Raw genomic sequence first — 19,140 nt, forward strand, 5'->3', positions numbered from 1 at the left:
GTATCATCAAGATTCAAATTCCTTGCACATGGAATAAATGTAAATCTGGAAGGAATTTTAAAAGGTCAACTAGTCTAAGCCACTCTCATGTGGTATAGCAACTCTAAACAAGTGTGTATAATATGCAGATACACATGTGGATCTACACATTTTAATTACATCTGAATTTTTATTGACCATTTTAGAATGCTAGACAGAAAAACATCAAATCCTTTTATGTTCAATGTTACCCTTTCTTTTTTATATAATATTTCTAACCTTTAGTAATAATCCAGGTAAGACAAGATGGCCTAAATTATGAGTTCCCTTTTTATAACTAACTTTCTATTATTTCAAAAATCTTTAAACTCTTTATAACACTAGGACAGTAAAACCTCACTAATTCGGAATAACATAGAATGGGTTGGCCCATATGACTTACTGAGAAAGTCTTAATCATAAAACATTTAGATAAAAATTCAGTTCTCATACCTTCACAAGCAGTACAGAGTATAGATTAAATGCTACAATAAATAAAATGTGGTTACCTACATTATAATTCAAAATAGGCCTATATTACATAAAAATGTACCATAAACATAAAAGTCCTTTAACATACAAGAATTAATTGCTGGACCCAGAGGTTGAAGGCACGTTGAAGGAATCCTTCATTTCTTGAGCCCTTGGTTTGAAAAGCTAGTGTTTTAGACAGGTTTCCCCTTATAAGTATGACCCTGAAAATTCAGAGGAAGAAATTACTTTGATTTTTTTACTCAAAAAAGATCACAAATACTGCATCTGAAGTATAATAAATTCTGAATTAGTGAGAGGTTTTACTATAATAGGATAAAGAACAGGATTCCTCTTTTGCTAAATTATCTAATGTGGGTTTGCCAAATTAAATCTGCAAGAATGAATGGCCTAAAAAGAAAAAAAATAACAACACTTTGTTTAACTCCATCCAAAATGAAATATAATCTTTCTTCAGAGACTCCTCATCTTGGAAAGACAGTGGAATGGTTAATATAAATAAGGGCCTATACAAAAAGGAATAAGTATTGTTTAAAAACTAAAGATGACAGATGTATAGAAATTTTATAGCTTTATCTCAATTGGTAAAAATATCTAATTATTAAAACCAAATCTAACAGAGAAAACAGTGTTCACATGATTTTGTCAGACTTAGCTAAATTCAATATTACAAGTATCATTCCACTTTATATAGATGTATTGATGCTTAATTAGAAGTTTTTACCTTTGAGTTTAGCATTTTGCCCTCTCCCATGAGTCAGAGATTAATATAGATACAAATCCCACAACAGAGGTATAGCATCAGGGAAGGAGAAAAAAACCAAAAACCTAGTAATTTACTAATTAAAATCATAGTGATTAAAAAAGTATTAGTTATTATTTAAAGGTAAAAATAATACTGGAAACATTTTGTTCAAGTTCATCTAAACAAACCTATATCTAATTATATAAAATAATCTCTCAATTATTACAGATGGTGAAAACATAACAAGTAAAAGAAAAAAAAACAGGGATAAAGTTCTTGATCATTATCAGCAGTAGTGGAAGAATTTTAAAAAATATGTATCTGTATCTAGTATTTGATGTCAGTTTAAAAGATCAAGTATACTTCTAACAGTTTAGAAATTTACAGGTTATCAAAGAAAAAAAAAAGGTACCTGATTCATAGCCAAAAATTCAGTGTCAATTCAAGAATCAGCAAGTGAAACTCAGCAGGATTAATTCTGCTCAAGCTCGTTATTCAGTAAAGTGATAATGAGCAGCAACAAAGTTAATCTCAGATTTGCAGGAAAAATAATTAGGTCTGAATATTCTTATAATTGGCCATTTAGGTATAAGCATATCTGCATTTTCCCCTAATATAAGTGTGTTCATACATATGTGATAATGAAACTATAATAGCTTTGACAGATACCTAAAATATTGTATATATATATATGCTACACTATTTATGCATATTTGTGTACACAGATAGAGAAAAGAAGATTCAATATCTAAAGGACTCTAACTTTTAATTTTAATCTTTACTTAAATTTACACTTTCCTGGGTAATCTTATAGTCATGCATATCACAAAATGTATCACAGAACACAGTGAGTACGTTGAGCAAAATGACTAAAAGAAAACAGCAAAGCACTTATCAAATACAATTAGCTATGCACTTACTTTATGCTAAACACTGTGAAAATTTAAATAGTACAGTGGAGAAGTGCTTTGGGGCATTGAAGACTAAGAGACTTGAATTGGAATTCTGGCTCTCCTATTTGCTAGCTGTAAGACAACTGGACACTGGACCTTCTTAAAGCTTTTGCTTTCCCATCTATAAAATAGCAATAATAGACATTACTTCACAAGGTCCTCATGAGGATTAAGTGAAATAATATATAAAAAGTGCTCAATCAATATTCACTATTGTTGCTTTTTAAAATCAATACAATAATCTGATGATACCAGTATTGTTACTCTGCTTTGCAGCTGGGAAAACCAAGGCTTAGAAGGGTTAAGTAACCAGCCCTAGTAATAAGTAGTAGGGCAACTTTGAAGTTTGATCAAAAACAAGGCTCAATGACGTAGATGGAACTGGAGGGTATTATGCTGAGTAAAATAAGTCAATAGAGAAAGACATGTATCATATGACCTCACTGATAGGAGGAATTCTTAATCTCAGGAAACAAACTGAGGGTTGCTGGAGTGGTGGGGGGTGGGAGGGATGGGGGGCTGGGTGACAGACACTGGGGAGGGTATGTGCTATGGTGAGCGCTGTGAATTGAGTAAGACTGTTGGATCACAGACCTGTACCTCTGAAACAAATAATACATTATATGTTAAAAAAAAAAAAAGAAGAAGATAGCAGGAAGGGAAGAATGAAGGGGGGAAATCGGAGGGGGAGACGAACCATGAGAGACTATGGACTCTGAGAAACAAACTGAGGGTTCTAGAGGGGAGGGGGGTGAGGGAATGGGTTAGCCTGGTGATGGGTATTAAAGAGGGCACGTTCTGCATGGAGCACTGGGTGTTATACGCAAACAATGGATCATGGAACGCTACACCAAAAACTAATGATGTAATGTATGGTGATTAACATAACATAATTAAAAAAACAAGGCTCATGTATTTTACAAACACCAAATGGCTGACATCTTAAACCTTTTGTAAAAATAAACTAATTACATATTTAACAAATCTCAAATTTTGTGCCTTTTGGATAATTCTAAAAGAGAAAGCAAAAATTCAAAGAATATATATGTATATACAAATACATATATATCTTAATTTAATCTTCATATCAACATAATCAGTTAGGAATTATCATTCTTATTTTTTAAAAAAAGGAAAACTGAAGCCTAAGAGATTATGAAATTTATGAACAGCCACATAGTTCTAAAAAATGACAAATTTGGGACTAAAACTGAGGCCTAATTCCAAAGGCTCTAATATTTCCATTACACCACACCATTTCTAAACAGAAAATAGGTGTAAAATACACACAGATCTTTATCAGTGAGCCTTCGGGCTTTCACATTAGTCACTCCAAGCCAGATTTCAGGACTGTCTCCAGAGCAATTCAGATGTTCCTAACCAGGAGTACTACATCAAAATCTTTTTCTATGTAAGGCACTGAACAGCTGAAACAAATGTTAATCCACTTATCTGTTTGAAATACAGTCTGTGGTTACATTTCTAAAAAACTTACTATATGTTTTATGGATTAGATGCTATACTTATTAACTGAGACTTATATAGTTTGCCTCTAGTCAGATTTTGCCTGTAACAGGATGGATTCTATGACCTCTGAATTCTCTCCAATTAGCCAGAAGCTTTCCAACTTTCCATCTTAGAACCCACTCCTGTGAACAATAAACCCACAGTTCTTACCCTCCACACACGCCCACAAAAAAGTTATAGTGGAGACAATTTTAACTATTACCATCCTACAATTTGTACCTCCAGTGTAATTAAATGTAAGACAGAACACAGCAATTAATATAGTAAATTTCTCAGTGGAAGACAACCAGGGTAAGAAAAAAAGAGAGAAACATACGTAGGAAAAATTTATTAAAGACCGTGATTATATATAGCAAGAGCAAAAGCAGTGCAAGGCAAGATGATTAAATGACAGGGACAGTGAATGCAAAGGGAACAGGGAGAGAGAATTTGTGGGTGTACAGCAATTAGTGAGTGGTAAGTTAATACTCTATATAAAATAGAGCACCATTTGATAAAATATTACTTACTTACACTTTAAATTCATTTTGGTGGTAAGGAGATGAAACTGTTTCCCTCTATAAAACCTGATAAAAACACATATACACACACACAACTGGCTGTATACTGTAATACCACAAGTAAGTCCTTCTAAAGAGGTTGCTACAAAAACGCAGTCTTGTTATAAGATAAACCTGTGGTAGATAAGATAGCAGTGAGGCTAGTTACTGTTGATTAACTTTTGCAGCTACTCAATGAAGACACTGTGAAAAGTCTGTTTTAAATTTGTAACCCTAGTCTTCATTTAGCATTTCATTTTCAAATTCTGCAAAAAATTAGGATATTTGGCCATAAGATACTAACATGGAGCTGAAAAAGTTTTAAACTGTTTCATGAAATGTGAACATTTAACCTCAGGTAAAGTACTGGAAAAATTCCACTTTCTATTAAATGGGAGTAAAAAAAGACACTGAGAAAATCTATCCTAATAGTGGCATAGTATAAAATATGAGATCAGAGATTCTGGCAATTAAATAATTTACATATAGTATACCCCAAATATCGTTCCTTAGATTTAAATATTTATAGCATTATTAGGGCACTCAGTAAATAAAGCAATCACAAATTTTTCCTATGGCTAATCACATTAGATTTAAAATATTCTCTATTTTTATTTCTGTGGAATGTATCTTAAATAGTGCCCCACCAGTGCTTTGACTAATAACAGGGGTTTTTGTTTTGTTTTGTGGCTTTGCTTTGAGTGGCAAACTGATAAGCTGATAGAGGCAAATGTAAATAAAGTTAATTTTAATACATTGCATATGAAAGTTTAAAAATAAAATTAGTCTGTAACAGTTCTGCAGCAAAAGAAAAGTAAGACACAAAACAGGTTAATTTGTCCATATGGAATGTATGTGTTTAAAACTATAGTCTATTTTGTGGGGTATATCCTGAGCATTTAAGAAAGCAGCAACTGAAAGTTATACTTGTCAAAGAGTCCCTGCTTCACATGCCAGGATTCAAGGCAGAATTTATATATAAATTTATAAATTTTCTGCATTAAATTCTTTCCCGATCTTAGTTTACTCATAGCTGTAGTTTAAAAGAAAATAAGCTTGCTTTAGGAATATTTCTAATTAATCCAGAGCTGTGAGATCTCAAAGAACTAGACAGAAATAGATTCTTAGTCAACTCACGGACTTGTCTAGACCTCTGACACTTTTCGAGGACTAGAACAGTCCTTGCTTACACCTATCAGCATTTAACCCTCAAATACCAAGTAATTTGTGTGTGTTGTGTATATAAACTTTAATATTAAAACAATGGAAAAGTATAATAGCAAACAACTCATTATCACTTTATACACTGAATTTAGTAATTTTGTTAATTCTAAAGCATTTTTTTAAAAAAGGACTATAAAATGTCAGATAGCAGACATCTAAGAGCAAATAATAAAGGATAAAGAACAGAAAGCAGTATTTTCTACCTTCCCTCAGCTTTATGAAATTTGAAAAGAAATGGAAAAGAAAAAGATACACTGCAAAATGCCTTCTTCGTTAAAGTTAACAAATAAAAAGAAATGAGACTGACAGTCACTGACAAACAGTACATCTTTCAGCATGTTCTTTCTCCTCAGGCTATATAATGATAGAAGCAAAGTAGAAGAATTAGGTTTGTGCATTTTCCCAGAGACAAAATTCAAATGAGTGGAAGAAACTGGGGAAGTATCCCACCTAATTGATAAGGAAGACCAAATACCTTTGTGCTTGTCCCGTTTATGCTTTAGCTGAGCTGGATGGGATCTGAGTCTGGCTAGAGCCTGTTCTCGATGGTTCATAAAAATAGGACCAGCAAATACAAGGGGGCCTGAGGAGAAACATTTTGTATGTGCATAGAAAAGCTCACAAAATGAAAACACTACAATGAATAAAAATAATTCAAACTAAAAAGCATGGAAATTTATTCTTTACTGTTTTAGACATTATACTTTTCTCCCAGTTCCCCCACGTTAATCCCCCACCCCCATTCCACACACAAGTTTTAATATCTGAACTATAGGTGATAAAGTAAAATTCCTTTTAACTCATAAAATTATCACATAGTTACTAACAGTCTCAAGAACATAATCAGAAAGTTCAATTAAAACAAATCATCTTACAAATATTTTTAATATCATATATATTCAAACTTAGTAAACCATTAATAGAAGACAATATATTTCCTATTAAAATAACAAAATAATTTTTAAATTAATAATTAAATTTTAAGGTCTTCAAGATTTAATATCCACATCAGTCTTGCTACAAAACCAAGATAAATGTTATTGACTCAACTACATTCTGCCATACAAGTAGGAAAACAAGACAGCAAAAAACAAAACAAAACCAAAAATTACTATGATATGATATAGACATATACACATATGGACACACATTCATGGACATGAATATATATAAAATCACTACTTTATGAGGACAGGACTATAGAAGTTATATTTAATTTTCTAAAAAGAATAAATCTAAGTTTAAATGTGATTTCTGTAACAACATATACAAAATCAGAAACAAGGTATTGATACTGAAGAGGGTAATCTAATCCAAGTAACATTTTTGGAACATTAACAATTCTCTGATAAAATAATTTCTTTCTGAAGCTCCACTATGTACATACACACACATATACAAATGCACATTCACATAGATTACAGTTATTTCCACTTATATTCAAGAAAAAATCAATAGCAAAATTAATTTCAATAAAAATTATAATTTGCTTTTCCCTACTATCACTTAGCTTAAAAAGGGAAACTTTAAGTTATATCTTAAAATTTCAGTTCTTTTCTTATAGAATTGAACTATCCCTTCCTTGAATTTGAGCAACATCAAAAATGCCTGCAAATTTCAAAACACTCTAAATTTGCCATTAAGAAGTTACCAAATTTGAAAAGGGAATTGACAGTACATAAGCACTGAATGTTTTTAATTAAAGCCAGTTTTTTCATGATTCTCTATACCACTTCAGCTATAATTAATTTTTCTAACAATGGAACAAAATAAAACTACTGCCTTATAATAAAATTTGACAAATGCAAATTCAACACCAAAGTACCCTTCATTAAATATTAAAAAATGGGTAGGAAAAACATATTTTAATTATGCCTTGAGATATAAATAAAAAATGCAGGCATCACCAATTCTATGAAAAACCAAGAATAACATAGTCTATGATTACTACAGATAGAAATATGCTAATTTAAAGTTAACAGAAAAATTAAATATTATTTCCTAGTAATGCAGTACCAATTATTTTCAAGCTAAGATTAGATAAATATGAACAAAATGTCTTATTTCAACATGCATTTTTTTTTCAATTAATATAAACCACTCTAAAAAGCATGAGACACTTTCCAACTACCCCCAAAGAACTGTAAATATCAAAATAACAGTAATATTAAGTTACAGTACTCTTTTCTGATTTCTATGGTCTGCTTGGGATATTATTTCTTCCTATAAAAATATTATACCCATAATATTCATAGTTATTTAGCTTCTCACTAAATTCAATCTTTTTAGGGTCTCTTGATATAAAAATTTAGAAGGCCCACAGGCAATCATGCCTAGAAAGTATACCATCTGAGCTCAATTTAAATCACCACTTATATCAGGCTATCAGGTTCTAAAATATTCAAGTCCCATGGACTAAAACAATTTTTCTTATAAACATAGTTCAGTCATTCACTTATTTGCCATTTTTTATCTTTAATGTAACACACACCAGGTACATGTATATTATGACAAAGACACAGATCTCATTAGAATTTAGTCCAATAGGGAAGACAGAAATAAAACAAGTAAGAGTTGCAATATGTTGTGATGAATGTTATAAAGGAAATCTGTACACACCCTGAAGGATGAAAAGTGATCATTCTACTTGGGTGAAAGAATAAGAAAAAGTTTGCCAAGAGAAAGAAGGAAAGAGAGGGCATTCCAGGCAAAAGAAACAGGATTTATGAAAGCAAGCAGAGATTAAACAATATTGTATAGTCATTAAAAACACACATAGCCGAAATGGATGGAATGCAGGGTTATGAAACAGAAAGTGGCAGGAAATGAGTCTGGAGCTACATATGAAAAACAGATAATTACAGTCCTTTTCTACCATGAAACTTTATTGTAGAGGTGTTGAGACGTCCGTGAAATGTTTTCAATTAGTCAACAAAGACGTATTAAGTACTGACCAATTTCAGGCACTACACTTGGTCCTGGGAACTCTTGGAAAAACAAGACACCATCTCTGCTTTCAGAAGCTCGCAGTCTAATGTGGGGAGGGGAGGGAGGGAGAGTTTACACACAACTCAACAAGAAATTATGACTGTGTGCTATGAGAAAATTAAGCACACCGAAGGGGCAGCCAGCAAACCTTAAGAGTGGGAATGTAGGGAGTTTTGGGGTACAAGAAGAGAAAATACCACATAAGCTAAGACTTAAAGAGGTAGTAGTACTACAAAGGTTCACAGATATGGGGGGAAAAACAGGCATAGGGAACAGGAAAAAGAGTAAAAAGAGATGAGGCAGTAGAGAAATTTTTTTTTAGATCTATTTATTTATTTGAGGGAGAGAGAGAGCATGAGCACATGAGCAGGGGGAGGGGCAGAGGGAGAGGGACAGGGAAAGAGACTCTCAAACAGACTTCCCAATGAGTGCTAGCCTGATGCAGGGCTCAATCCCACAACACTGAGATCATGACCTGGTCCGAAATCAAGAGTCAGATGCTTAACTGACTGAGCCACCCAAGCACCCCAAGAAATCTTTATGTAGGTTTTTTACACAGAAAATGCTTTTGTGCTCTTTAAATCAGCAATGAGGTAACACTTCATCATATTTTATAAAAATTAAGAAGAACAATACATATGATGCTAGAAGAAAACATCACTCTCAGATATTAGTCTGGAGAAGATAAACTCCTGTAACATTTCAAAAACAATTTGAAATATCTGTTAAAATTTAAAATATAAACACTCTCTGGCCCAGATATTCTATTTCTTGGAAGCTCTACTATATAAACAAAAACTCCAATATGGCTATAAGTTTAAAAATATTTATTGTAGAAAAACCCACAAAAACTTGAATAACCTAAATGTCCATCAACAAAATAATAGTTGAATAAACTGCAGTACAGCCACATTACAATATACTATATAGCTCTTAAATATAATGTAGTAGACCAATATTTACTAATTAAGTGTGTCTTCATGATGTAAAATGAGAAAAAGATGCTGCAAAGAACTGTATCTCTAATACAATGCCACTTTGTAAATAAACACTTGCCTATACATGTGTAGATATCAGCATAGTAGATATATGTGTAGATATATTATAATGGAGTAAGATATGGAAGTATACCAATTAGATTAAACCTCATTTGCTTGGTAGAAAGAATGGGAAGGTTAGGAAAAAAATTTAAGCAAGATAAAAAAAATGTATATACTATCACATTAACCAAATACGTGAAACAGAACTGTCAGTGATACAACTGGAAATGTGTAAAACGTGATTAGAAAATAAAGAGAATTCCCATATTACTTTAAAACGGCACTGCAATAAAGCACAAAAATTTTCTTCTGATATAATATCAAAGGGAAAAAAACAGGACACCAATATATATCACAGTATGAAATAAGATAACTCAACAAAAAGTATACAATAGAAAAAAATTGGAAGAAAGTACACCAAAATTCTACCAGTGGTTATCTTATTACATTGCATGTAATCCTCATTTTAAAGGTTAAGAAAAGCGAGGTTCAGAGTGGTTAAATTCCAGGATCATACATCCCCAGTAACAGTTAAGAAGCCAGGGTCTGAACCAAAGCCTAACTTCAGAAGTTGTGCTGACTGCCATGCCACATGGCTTCACTAACCACAGAACCTATTATCCAAGTGAAACTACTGAGAGGAAAAGGGCCTGGAGAGTCAATATAAAATGCGACTTCCCAAGCAAGCCAGGGCATAAGCTCACCGCATCTACAGCTCCCAATTATGAAAGTTTGATGACATTTAAGGGAAAAGAAAGAGAAGTAGCCAACATTATTTGACCTTAGTTCTCCTTACAAGAGAGCACTGAAAAGGAATACAAAGATAAGATTATTGATACAATCACCCAGTAGTTCTGAGGAGTTAAGAGAGTTCTACTTAAAAATTCCACTGAACAAGCATTTCACCTATAAAGTTAATATAAGACTCAGAGAATTTAAACATCAACCAACCTTGTATTACCTAAAAAGCTAAAATTGATCACAAATGTCACTGAAATAAAATATGTAAATGAATACACTGGTACCTAAGAATATACATTTAAGAAAAACATTACCTAAAAGAATAATATAAAAAATTTAAAGACTAAGTGCCAAATTAATAAAAATGCAGTAATAACACTGTTCTTTCAGTTTTCAACAGCACATTCCATTATATAAGTCTGTGTCATAAACAGCTGCAGCTAAATTACATAAGTAGGCCTGAGACTGAGCAAAGCTTTAATACAAGGACTAGGTCCTAAAATTCTGATCAACTTTGAAACAACACAAACTTGATAAATAGGATAAGACAGATAAATCAAGTAAAATAATTTGATATAATCTAATCCTGAAGTTCTGAAATTTCAACAGAGGTAAAAGCCAATTATTAATGAGTATAATTACTAACTTATCACTAAACTGTTAATATCTAAAAAGTACCAAGAAGAGGCTAAGAAAAAAAATACAGGTATGTGTGGCAGTTGGAATACTAAAAATTTATTTTATTTTGTTTTGTCTTCCTCATTAAGACAAAACAAGGCAAACAATTCTCCCTAGCTCTTTAACAGAATGCAGAAATTCGGACGCAAGCCCAGGTATTCTGCTGTAGAAGGTGCACAGAAGCAACTCTGAACATCCCTGACCGGGAGCAGCAGTTCTCACATTTTAGCACCACCAGAATTACCTGGTAGGCTTGTTCAAACAAGAGTTTGCTGGGCTCTGCTCACTGAATTTCTGATTCAGAGGGTCTGAGGTAGGGCCTGAGAACAGGCAACTGTAACAAGTGCTCAGTGATGCTGGTTCCCTTGAGACCACTTTGAGAACCACTGTCCTACCATAATGAAAAGTGCCCCACTTAAAAGGCATTCCTCCATCCAATTAACATAAAAATATTTTTTAAAAAGCAAAGGTAAAGTATAAATGCCTTAGAACTCGTCTTTATTTTTTCAAGAAACAATGACTTAAGTTTTAAAAACATAACTCTTATTTCGTTTATAAAGTAATACACATATTGGAGATTATTTAGAAACACATTATAAAGAACAAAATAAAAATCACCTATAAACTCACTTTTCAGGAAAAATCACTACTAGCATTTTGGTATTTACCTTTCTAGTTTTTTCCCTATGCAAGTGTGGATATATCTCTGTGTACATTTTATTGTGTTTTCTTATAAAATTGCTAGCAATGGAGTACTGGGAAAGAATATAAAGATAATATGATAAAAGTGTCATATCACCATACTGGTTTTCAATTATTTAACATGGTATAAGAATTTCCTAAAGTCACTGAATAAGAATCTACAGTCTGACTTTTAAAAATGGGTACATAGTTAAAATTCTTATTTAGAAGTATTTTTACAAAACAAAATGTACAAACAGGCTTCTCTTTGCATTGTACTGTGTTAAATGAAACATGCATATTGTAACATGTCCTCACTGCACAATTCCATAGTAATGATGGCAACTGTGCAAAGCAAGGACATGGTTCTAATATGCACAAATTTCAGTATCACATAAGGTAACGAATGCCATAATTATGATTCGTAATGAAGATCCTAACCCATCAAGACATTTACTACATATTTTACTATATACTGTGTTTGAACAAAAATGAAAAAATGTGTAATGAAAAAAATGTGTAAGAAAGAGCTCAACCAAAAAATAAAGACAAGACAAAATTTCTGTGCACCAATAATCCTTCTATATATTGAGGACAGAGGATGAAATGCACTTGTCAGAAAATATACAGCAATTGCCTAGAACATAAGTCTGTGTTTATAAAATCAGATACAGTAATAAAATCTCTGTAAATATTTAAATAATGGAGTTTTTTAAACCTTTGAAAGGCTAGAGTTTATATTTTTAAGGTCTATGACACATTTTAAAATAAATGGGAAAAGAATATTCTGCAATCACAAAATTTTGAACTAATGCATAATCAATGTTCTTTTACTTTTGATATGCAGAAACATACTACAGCTAGAGAAGAAAAGCTTTTTTACAGAGGGAGAAAAAAACTAACAAAACACGCAGAGCAAGCAATTACATGTCATCATAAGGATTTGCTATACTTTGCTTGAAACGTAAGAAATTGATGTTTTTTGTAGGTCAATTCATATGATTCAACCCAATATTTCCCAAAAGAGAAAAAACAGGTAGTAAAAAGATGCACCAATAATTATCCTTAAACAAATCATATTAAAAGAAATTGTCACTCAATTACCATATGTCATAAAGACCTAGAACTTAAATTTTACCCTATTTTCTATAAAACATTTAATATGCATTTTCCCTATATTTATATAATGTAAACAATGACAGTATCTACATTCTCATTAAAATAAACCGCTTTTAAAGGTAATGATTTTAAGTAAACATAGCCAAGCTAACAGCAAATATTCCTGTATCAATTAATCAGATTGTTTATCAGATCCTATAAAGAACAAGTTCCAAGCATGTTTTACAACTTAAGTTTAATAAAAATAGAATTTACCAAACATGATATGTATTTTATGACTTATTCCATTTTACATTAAAAAAAGTACCTAGAAAAAATTTGTAATGGTGGTTAAATGGATAATAGATTTTATTTCATTTATCAAGTCTCACGTCATTTCTAACAAGCATTTAAAATATGCAGTATCAGTAAATATTTCCAATCAAGATTTTGCCTGGCAGAGGAATAAAATCACAGATCTCTTTAACCATCTGTCTTAATCCTACAAAGAAAAGATTCTACTGGGCAACAACAGCTTTAGTAATATTTATATTTATCTCTGCCATTGGATGTATATTAAAATATCTATATTTTACTATCTGCATATAACTACAGTGAAATGTATTTTCAGGCTGAGAAATGGTCATAAACAATGAGGAAAAGAGAAACAATACACCTATCTTTGCAATTAAAACCTGCAAAACTCTCCAACTTACCCTTCTTGTACATAACCAGAATAAGCTTTTTTGGGGAAAAAAAAAAAGAAGACATATAAAAACATAATTATGCACTGGATTGAAAGAAGAATGCTGGGACCGTGCTCAGATGGAAATGATCATAGATGACTAAGAAAACAGAAATTAAAATACTATATTAAACTAATTTGTTGTTTATGGTTAAATAACAACCATGAGTCCAAAATGTGGGAGAAAGACCAGTTCTTAGAATTCATATATATCTTTTTTTAAAGTTGCCATTGCTAATAGCTTTTGATGCTGGCAGATGGCACAATTCTTAATATGCCTGACTTACTATATAAACACCCTATTCTACTAAATTAAGTCTATGTTAATAGCACAAATGTAAATACTCTGAATATTTTCACATGATTTTCATATGTTACTATAATGTTACTAATTTTAATTGCAATGTCTTACAAGTCAGCCTATTCTGTAAACTTTCAGTGGTCTCAGTATAGGATAAGAAAATGGATTTTCATATACTTTTTCTCTGCAGCTACATCTTACCTCTTCCTTCCTCTAATCTGTGTCTCCTGATTACACGTTGTCGTTTTTCTTCTTGTCGTAACTGAAGGTGTTCTTCAATGTTAACCCCAGGTACTGGGACAGCTAGATGATTGACCAAAAAAAAAAAAAACAAACAAACCACAAAGAAACACAAAAAAAAAACATATATAGATAGATACAATAATAGATATGAAAGAACTATATGAAATTCAAGAAAGTAAAAGCTAACAAAACACTGATGAAAACACAAATTATTTTTACTCGAAGAATCTTAGCAAAAAAGAGAAAAAGAGCCTTACCCTTCAGTTAGTGACACACTATTGGCTACTATATAAGCAGTACTGCATAGTTAACTATTAATTTTTTAGCACATACTAATATAAATTACTGAGCTGAGGACAAGATGTGTAGTACAATCCATCACATTACCTAACAGAAGATCTAAAGGTATCATCTCCTTCACTGCATCAAGAATTCCTCTTTGTCTTGCCTCCTGACCATCCAACTCTCTTGCACAAGCCTTGCAACACCCACACACGGCACAGCCAGATTCTCCGGAACCACAACCACAGATCCTTAAAAAATAAAAATAATTAACTGAAATGCTTCTATTCTTTCCCTAAAACTCTTTTCTATAATGTCTTTTCAGGATTTCTGAAATTAAGTTATATGAGTTAGCAATGAAATTACCCCTTCAGATCAGGATGTGCCAATTTTAAAGAACTGAATAGGTATGAATAGATGGAATCACTAAAAACAAGAGTTTATTAAGCTCCTCATAGGTATAATTGGTATATTTCTACAGAAAATACAAATGGATTCTGCCACCCACAAAACCACTATTAACAAATATTTTAAAAGTTATCACAATTAGTAAAGCACCAGCAGCTTACTATTAAATGGTCTGAGTGGGTTAGTCAATTACCAAACACTGTTCTCCACCAGCTAACTTAAAGAAGGTGTGCATAGCCATCAGTAAGTGAGCTCAGCTTGCCAGCTTCATGCGTTTAGCTCCTTCTCTCTCCCTCCTTTATATGCCATCATCTCTTATTCTCTCCTTCCACTGTGTCCAATTGCCTGTTCCTCTTCCTCTTCTTTGTCCTGTTCTTATCAGTTGTGAACTAAGTGTATGACATTGGATTACAACTGACAAGAACACTCCCAGAAGTTGCCTACAGGGTCAGTGAACAACTAACTTCCTAGTCACCTATTTCGTAGATATAGATAGAAGTCACAGCTTTAATGTTATTGCTGGATCGGAACTGAAAACCTTTAGACAGCTTCGCTGAGCCTGTGGTTATCCAGATTTGTGGTGGTACAAGAGAAAGGATCTACCTGGCAGCTGTTTTGAAAGACATAGCTAGGTGCCCTGTGAAACTCCTGGGTTTAAAATGCAAGCATTATTGACATTTTGGAAGATCACTAACTACAGGAGTAAAAACTGATAAACTAATATGCCCTACTACATTGTCTATATGCACTCTTTAAAAGATAATGTGGCATTCTAAATTATTCTAAGATATATAGCCACAATTCTATAATAATTGAAGTCATTTTTAATAGTGCAGAGTGTCCTGGCATACACTCTTATGTTAATTTTATTCATTTTTGCCTCATTAATAAATATGTCACTGTATTTGGTTAGGTACTGTCCATTTAGGTCTATAGGTTTAAGTTATAAATAATTACTGGAAACTGATAGTAGATCTCTGGGGAAAAGCACATAAAGAATAATTTTAGGAAGGAACAGAGAATTCAGAAATTCATTTATGATACTTACCAAATGCTTAAGTTCAGAGAAAACTTACTGTTAAAAAATCACAATATTTCAATAGCCTAAAAGAAAGGCCTGTTATAAATGATTTATTTTCGTATGTTAGGCCAAGTATAAAATTCTCCCCAACATTCAAGGGGAAAACTTGCATTCTGATTCTGCCAAACTCACATATAAAGTTTAAAATAGTGATAACATGGGACCCCAAGGGGGGGAAAAAAGGTCCAACAAAAGCAAAAGAGGATAAAATAAACAAGTATAATGCAACTTTAGAAGTAATAGTTCCTAGAACACCTAAAATTGTGAACATAAATTTAATTTAAAAGAAAATTATATGTCCTTAATCGAGTATTTTATATATTTGATAATTCCAACCAGAAAAGATTAATGTTCAACAAAAATGGATACATATTTGGCATTAAAACAGTCTTAGGAAAAAGAATATAAATTAAGGCAGAGCCCCAAGACTTTAAGAAATGTATGACTTGTTTTTATTTATTTTTTTAAAGATTTTATTTATTTATTTGAGAGACAGCAAGAGAGATCACAAGCGGGAGGGAGAAGCAGACTCCCTGCTGAGTAGGGAGCCTGATGCAGGGCTCAATCCCAGGACCTTGGGATCATGACCTGAGGCGAAGGCAGACGCTTGACTGAGCCGCCCAGGTGCCCCTATGACTTGTTTTTTTGTTTGTTTTCCATATTTTCTTTTATTATGTTAGTCACCATACATTACATCATTAGTTTTTGATGTAGTGTTCCATGATTCATTATCTGCGTTTAACACCCAGTGCTCCATGCAATACGTGCTCTCCTTAATACCCATCACCAGGCTAACCCATCCCCCCATCCCCCTCCCCTCTAAAACCCTATTTGTTTCTTGACTTGTTTTTAAATAATGGTTTAAATGAATCAAATGAAAGAAAAGCAACTTAAATAAAACTGACACTAAATTAGAAATTATTATAATAGAATACAATTATTAGAATTACACGTATATGCCAATATACCCTCAAGAAACAACAAAGTAGAATACACTCTGGAATAATTTTGAAAAGAAATGTGTTGTGCACCTTTTCTACTAATATCTTATTTCTTCAGTATTAATCATGTTCTTACCCTCCAGGGACTCTGTCCGGACGCCCACTACTGACACAACTGGCTCCATAACCCGTACAGTCTCCACAGACAGTACACACCATGCACTGCTCCAGCTTCCATTTATGCATGCCTGGAGGGCACATCATGGACTTCTCATCTTTTTCATCTAGTTCTTCTTCCAGGTCTTCATCCATTGCTGTTGCCATATTTTCAACTCCAAACCCTATTTGACAGATCAATTTATAACTTTTATGTAGATTATTCCCATGTCAAAAAAACTGATAAAATTATATAACATATACTAATCAAAATGAATATACAATGTAATGCTAAAATATAAGAGCAACAAAAATAAAATTTAATATAGGAACCACAAATAAATGCTCTCATTTCCCTTCTGCAAAAAGAGGGAAGGCAGGAACACCTCTTAGCTATTACTTTCTGCCAATCATACTTTTAATTTTTGTTGATTTTAGTCCTTCATTTCCATCCTCAGTGCCAACACTGTCATTCAACAGACCATAGAATGTCTCCCAACCATGCTCTAAGCCATGAGTCCCTCCCCTCTAGAACATCCTCCCATTACTAGCAATTGGCAAAAATTTATAAAGAAAAATAATGAAAAACTTGTCACCAAAGTTTAGAAATTATATACACAAATGAAATCATAAGTAAATGTAAAGGATAAGCTAGTGAGTCAAAGATATGTGTAACACATACAACGTAATATATCAAAAATTCCTATAAATCATTAAGGAGGCAAGAAAACTAAGAAGTTTGAAGAGATGCTCTAACATACTACTAATAGTCAGGGAATGCAAATTAAAAGAAAAATGAGGGACCCAGCCATTCTACTCCTAGTTATACGCCTAAAAGAAAAGCATACAACTTTTCACCAACGTTCACTAGAAATGTTCATAGCAACTCTATTTATAATAACCAAAACTAGAAACTACCCAAATGTCTGTAATACTTGAAAAGATTCCCAAACTGTGGTATATTCACACAACTGATTACTATACAATGAGAATGAATAATCTATAAATACTTGTAACAATATAAATGAATCTCAAAGTTGAGTGAAAAGAAACTAGACATATAAGAGTTCATGTGACATAATTCCATATATATAAAGTACAAAAGTATGTAAAACTAATTTATGGTGTTAAACTAGAAAGGTAGGTAATAACTGGAGAGGAACATAAAGGGGGTTTCCTGGGGTGCTGGTAATATACTGTTTCTTTATCAAGGTGCCAATTATAGGAATGTGTTCAGCTTGTGAAAACTGACCAAGATCTACACTTATGCTATGTGTATTTGGCCACATGTATGTTTTACTTCAATATGACAAATAAAAAATTATAATGAACTACAATGTCATTACCATCAAACTGACAAAAATCTGAGTGTTGATACTCCTGGATGATGTGGAAAGTCAAAGATACAACCTCTTCTAAGAAAAATCTAGCAAAGCTGCAATCTACAACACCAGAAATTATACTAGACAAGGTCTCACATGTTTGCCAGGAAACATGGGTAAAGGAGGTTTTGGAATTATTGATAAGAGTGAAAAATTGGAAATAAACTCAGCTATCAGCAGGAGAATGGATAAATGGTGGTATGTTAGTGGCATGGTTTTTTACACAGCAGTTACCATGAATCATTTAGATTTACATGTACCAACATGGACATATTTCAAGCACAATGGTGAGACAAAAAAAAAACACCTAATTTGCAGAAAAATACAGATTAGCACTTATAAAAGTATCTTATTTTTATGTATAACATATGAGTATGTAACATATTTTACATATAAAATATGTAAGACAAATAAAAAAAACCAGAAATATGACAGAGAATCAAACTCATGATTGTGTTGGATTTTGGAGAGAGAGGGAGTATAAATAATAACCCTTGGAAGGAGAATACAGGACACCTGCACCTTATCCACAATTTATTTTTACTGAAAAATAAGGCATGTGATACACAATTTTTTCATATTATAATTTAATTTTCTGTATTTTTCTTTGTTTTTCTAAAATTTAAAATTAAAAAATCCCTTTATGTTCTTTATGACTTTACAATCTGTATTCATTATATGTCTTACACTACTTATCTGTTTCCTAATTCATTACTTACTAACAGAGGAGGTATGATTTTTTTATTAAGTAAAAAATCTTTTAACAATTTTATTTTGGTTATTACAAAATTTACAGTAATAATCTAGAACATAGGTATAAATGTATGACAAATTTTCACAAGTTTTAGAATAATAAGGAAACAATTCTGTTGAGTTC

At 32.3% G+C, this 19,140-nt stretch overlaps 1 protein-coding gene across 11 annotated transcripts in view; it reads right to left on the reverse strand.

Moving 5' to 3' along the window:
* MYCBP2 (MYC binding protein 2) overlaps positions 1-19,140 on the reverse strand; it is a 262,122-nt gene that overhangs the window by 170,721 nt on the left and 72,261 nt on the right. For 9 of the 11 annotated variants that reach the window (XM_028106122.2, XM_028106118.2, XM_088021879.1 and 6 more), the window contains exons 15-18: positions 16,862-17,066; positions 14,401-14,546; positions 13,972-14,073; positions 5,974-6,081 (exon numbers count right to left, since the gene is read on the reverse strand). In XM_028106122.2, the coding sequence (XP_027961923.1) occupies positions 5,974-6,081; positions 13,972-14,073; positions 14,401-14,546; positions 16,862-17,066 (561 nt within the window). The remainder of the gene's footprint in view (positions 1-5,973; positions 6,082-13,971; positions 14,074-14,400; positions 14,547-16,861; positions 17,067-19,140) is intronic. The other 2 variants (XM_028106119.2, XM_028106120.2) reach the window with 2 other exon arrangements.

The sequence above is a fragment of the Eumetopias jubatus genome, unplaced genomic scaffold, assembly GCF_037043125.1.
Source record: "Eumetopias jubatus isolate StellerSeaLion01/CBP00866 unplaced genomic scaffold, mEumJub1_p1.0 scaffold_3, whole genome shotgun sequence".
Classification (NCBI taxonomy): Eukaryota; Metazoa; Chordata; class Mammalia; order Carnivora; family Otariidae; genus Eumetopias; species Eumetopias jubatus.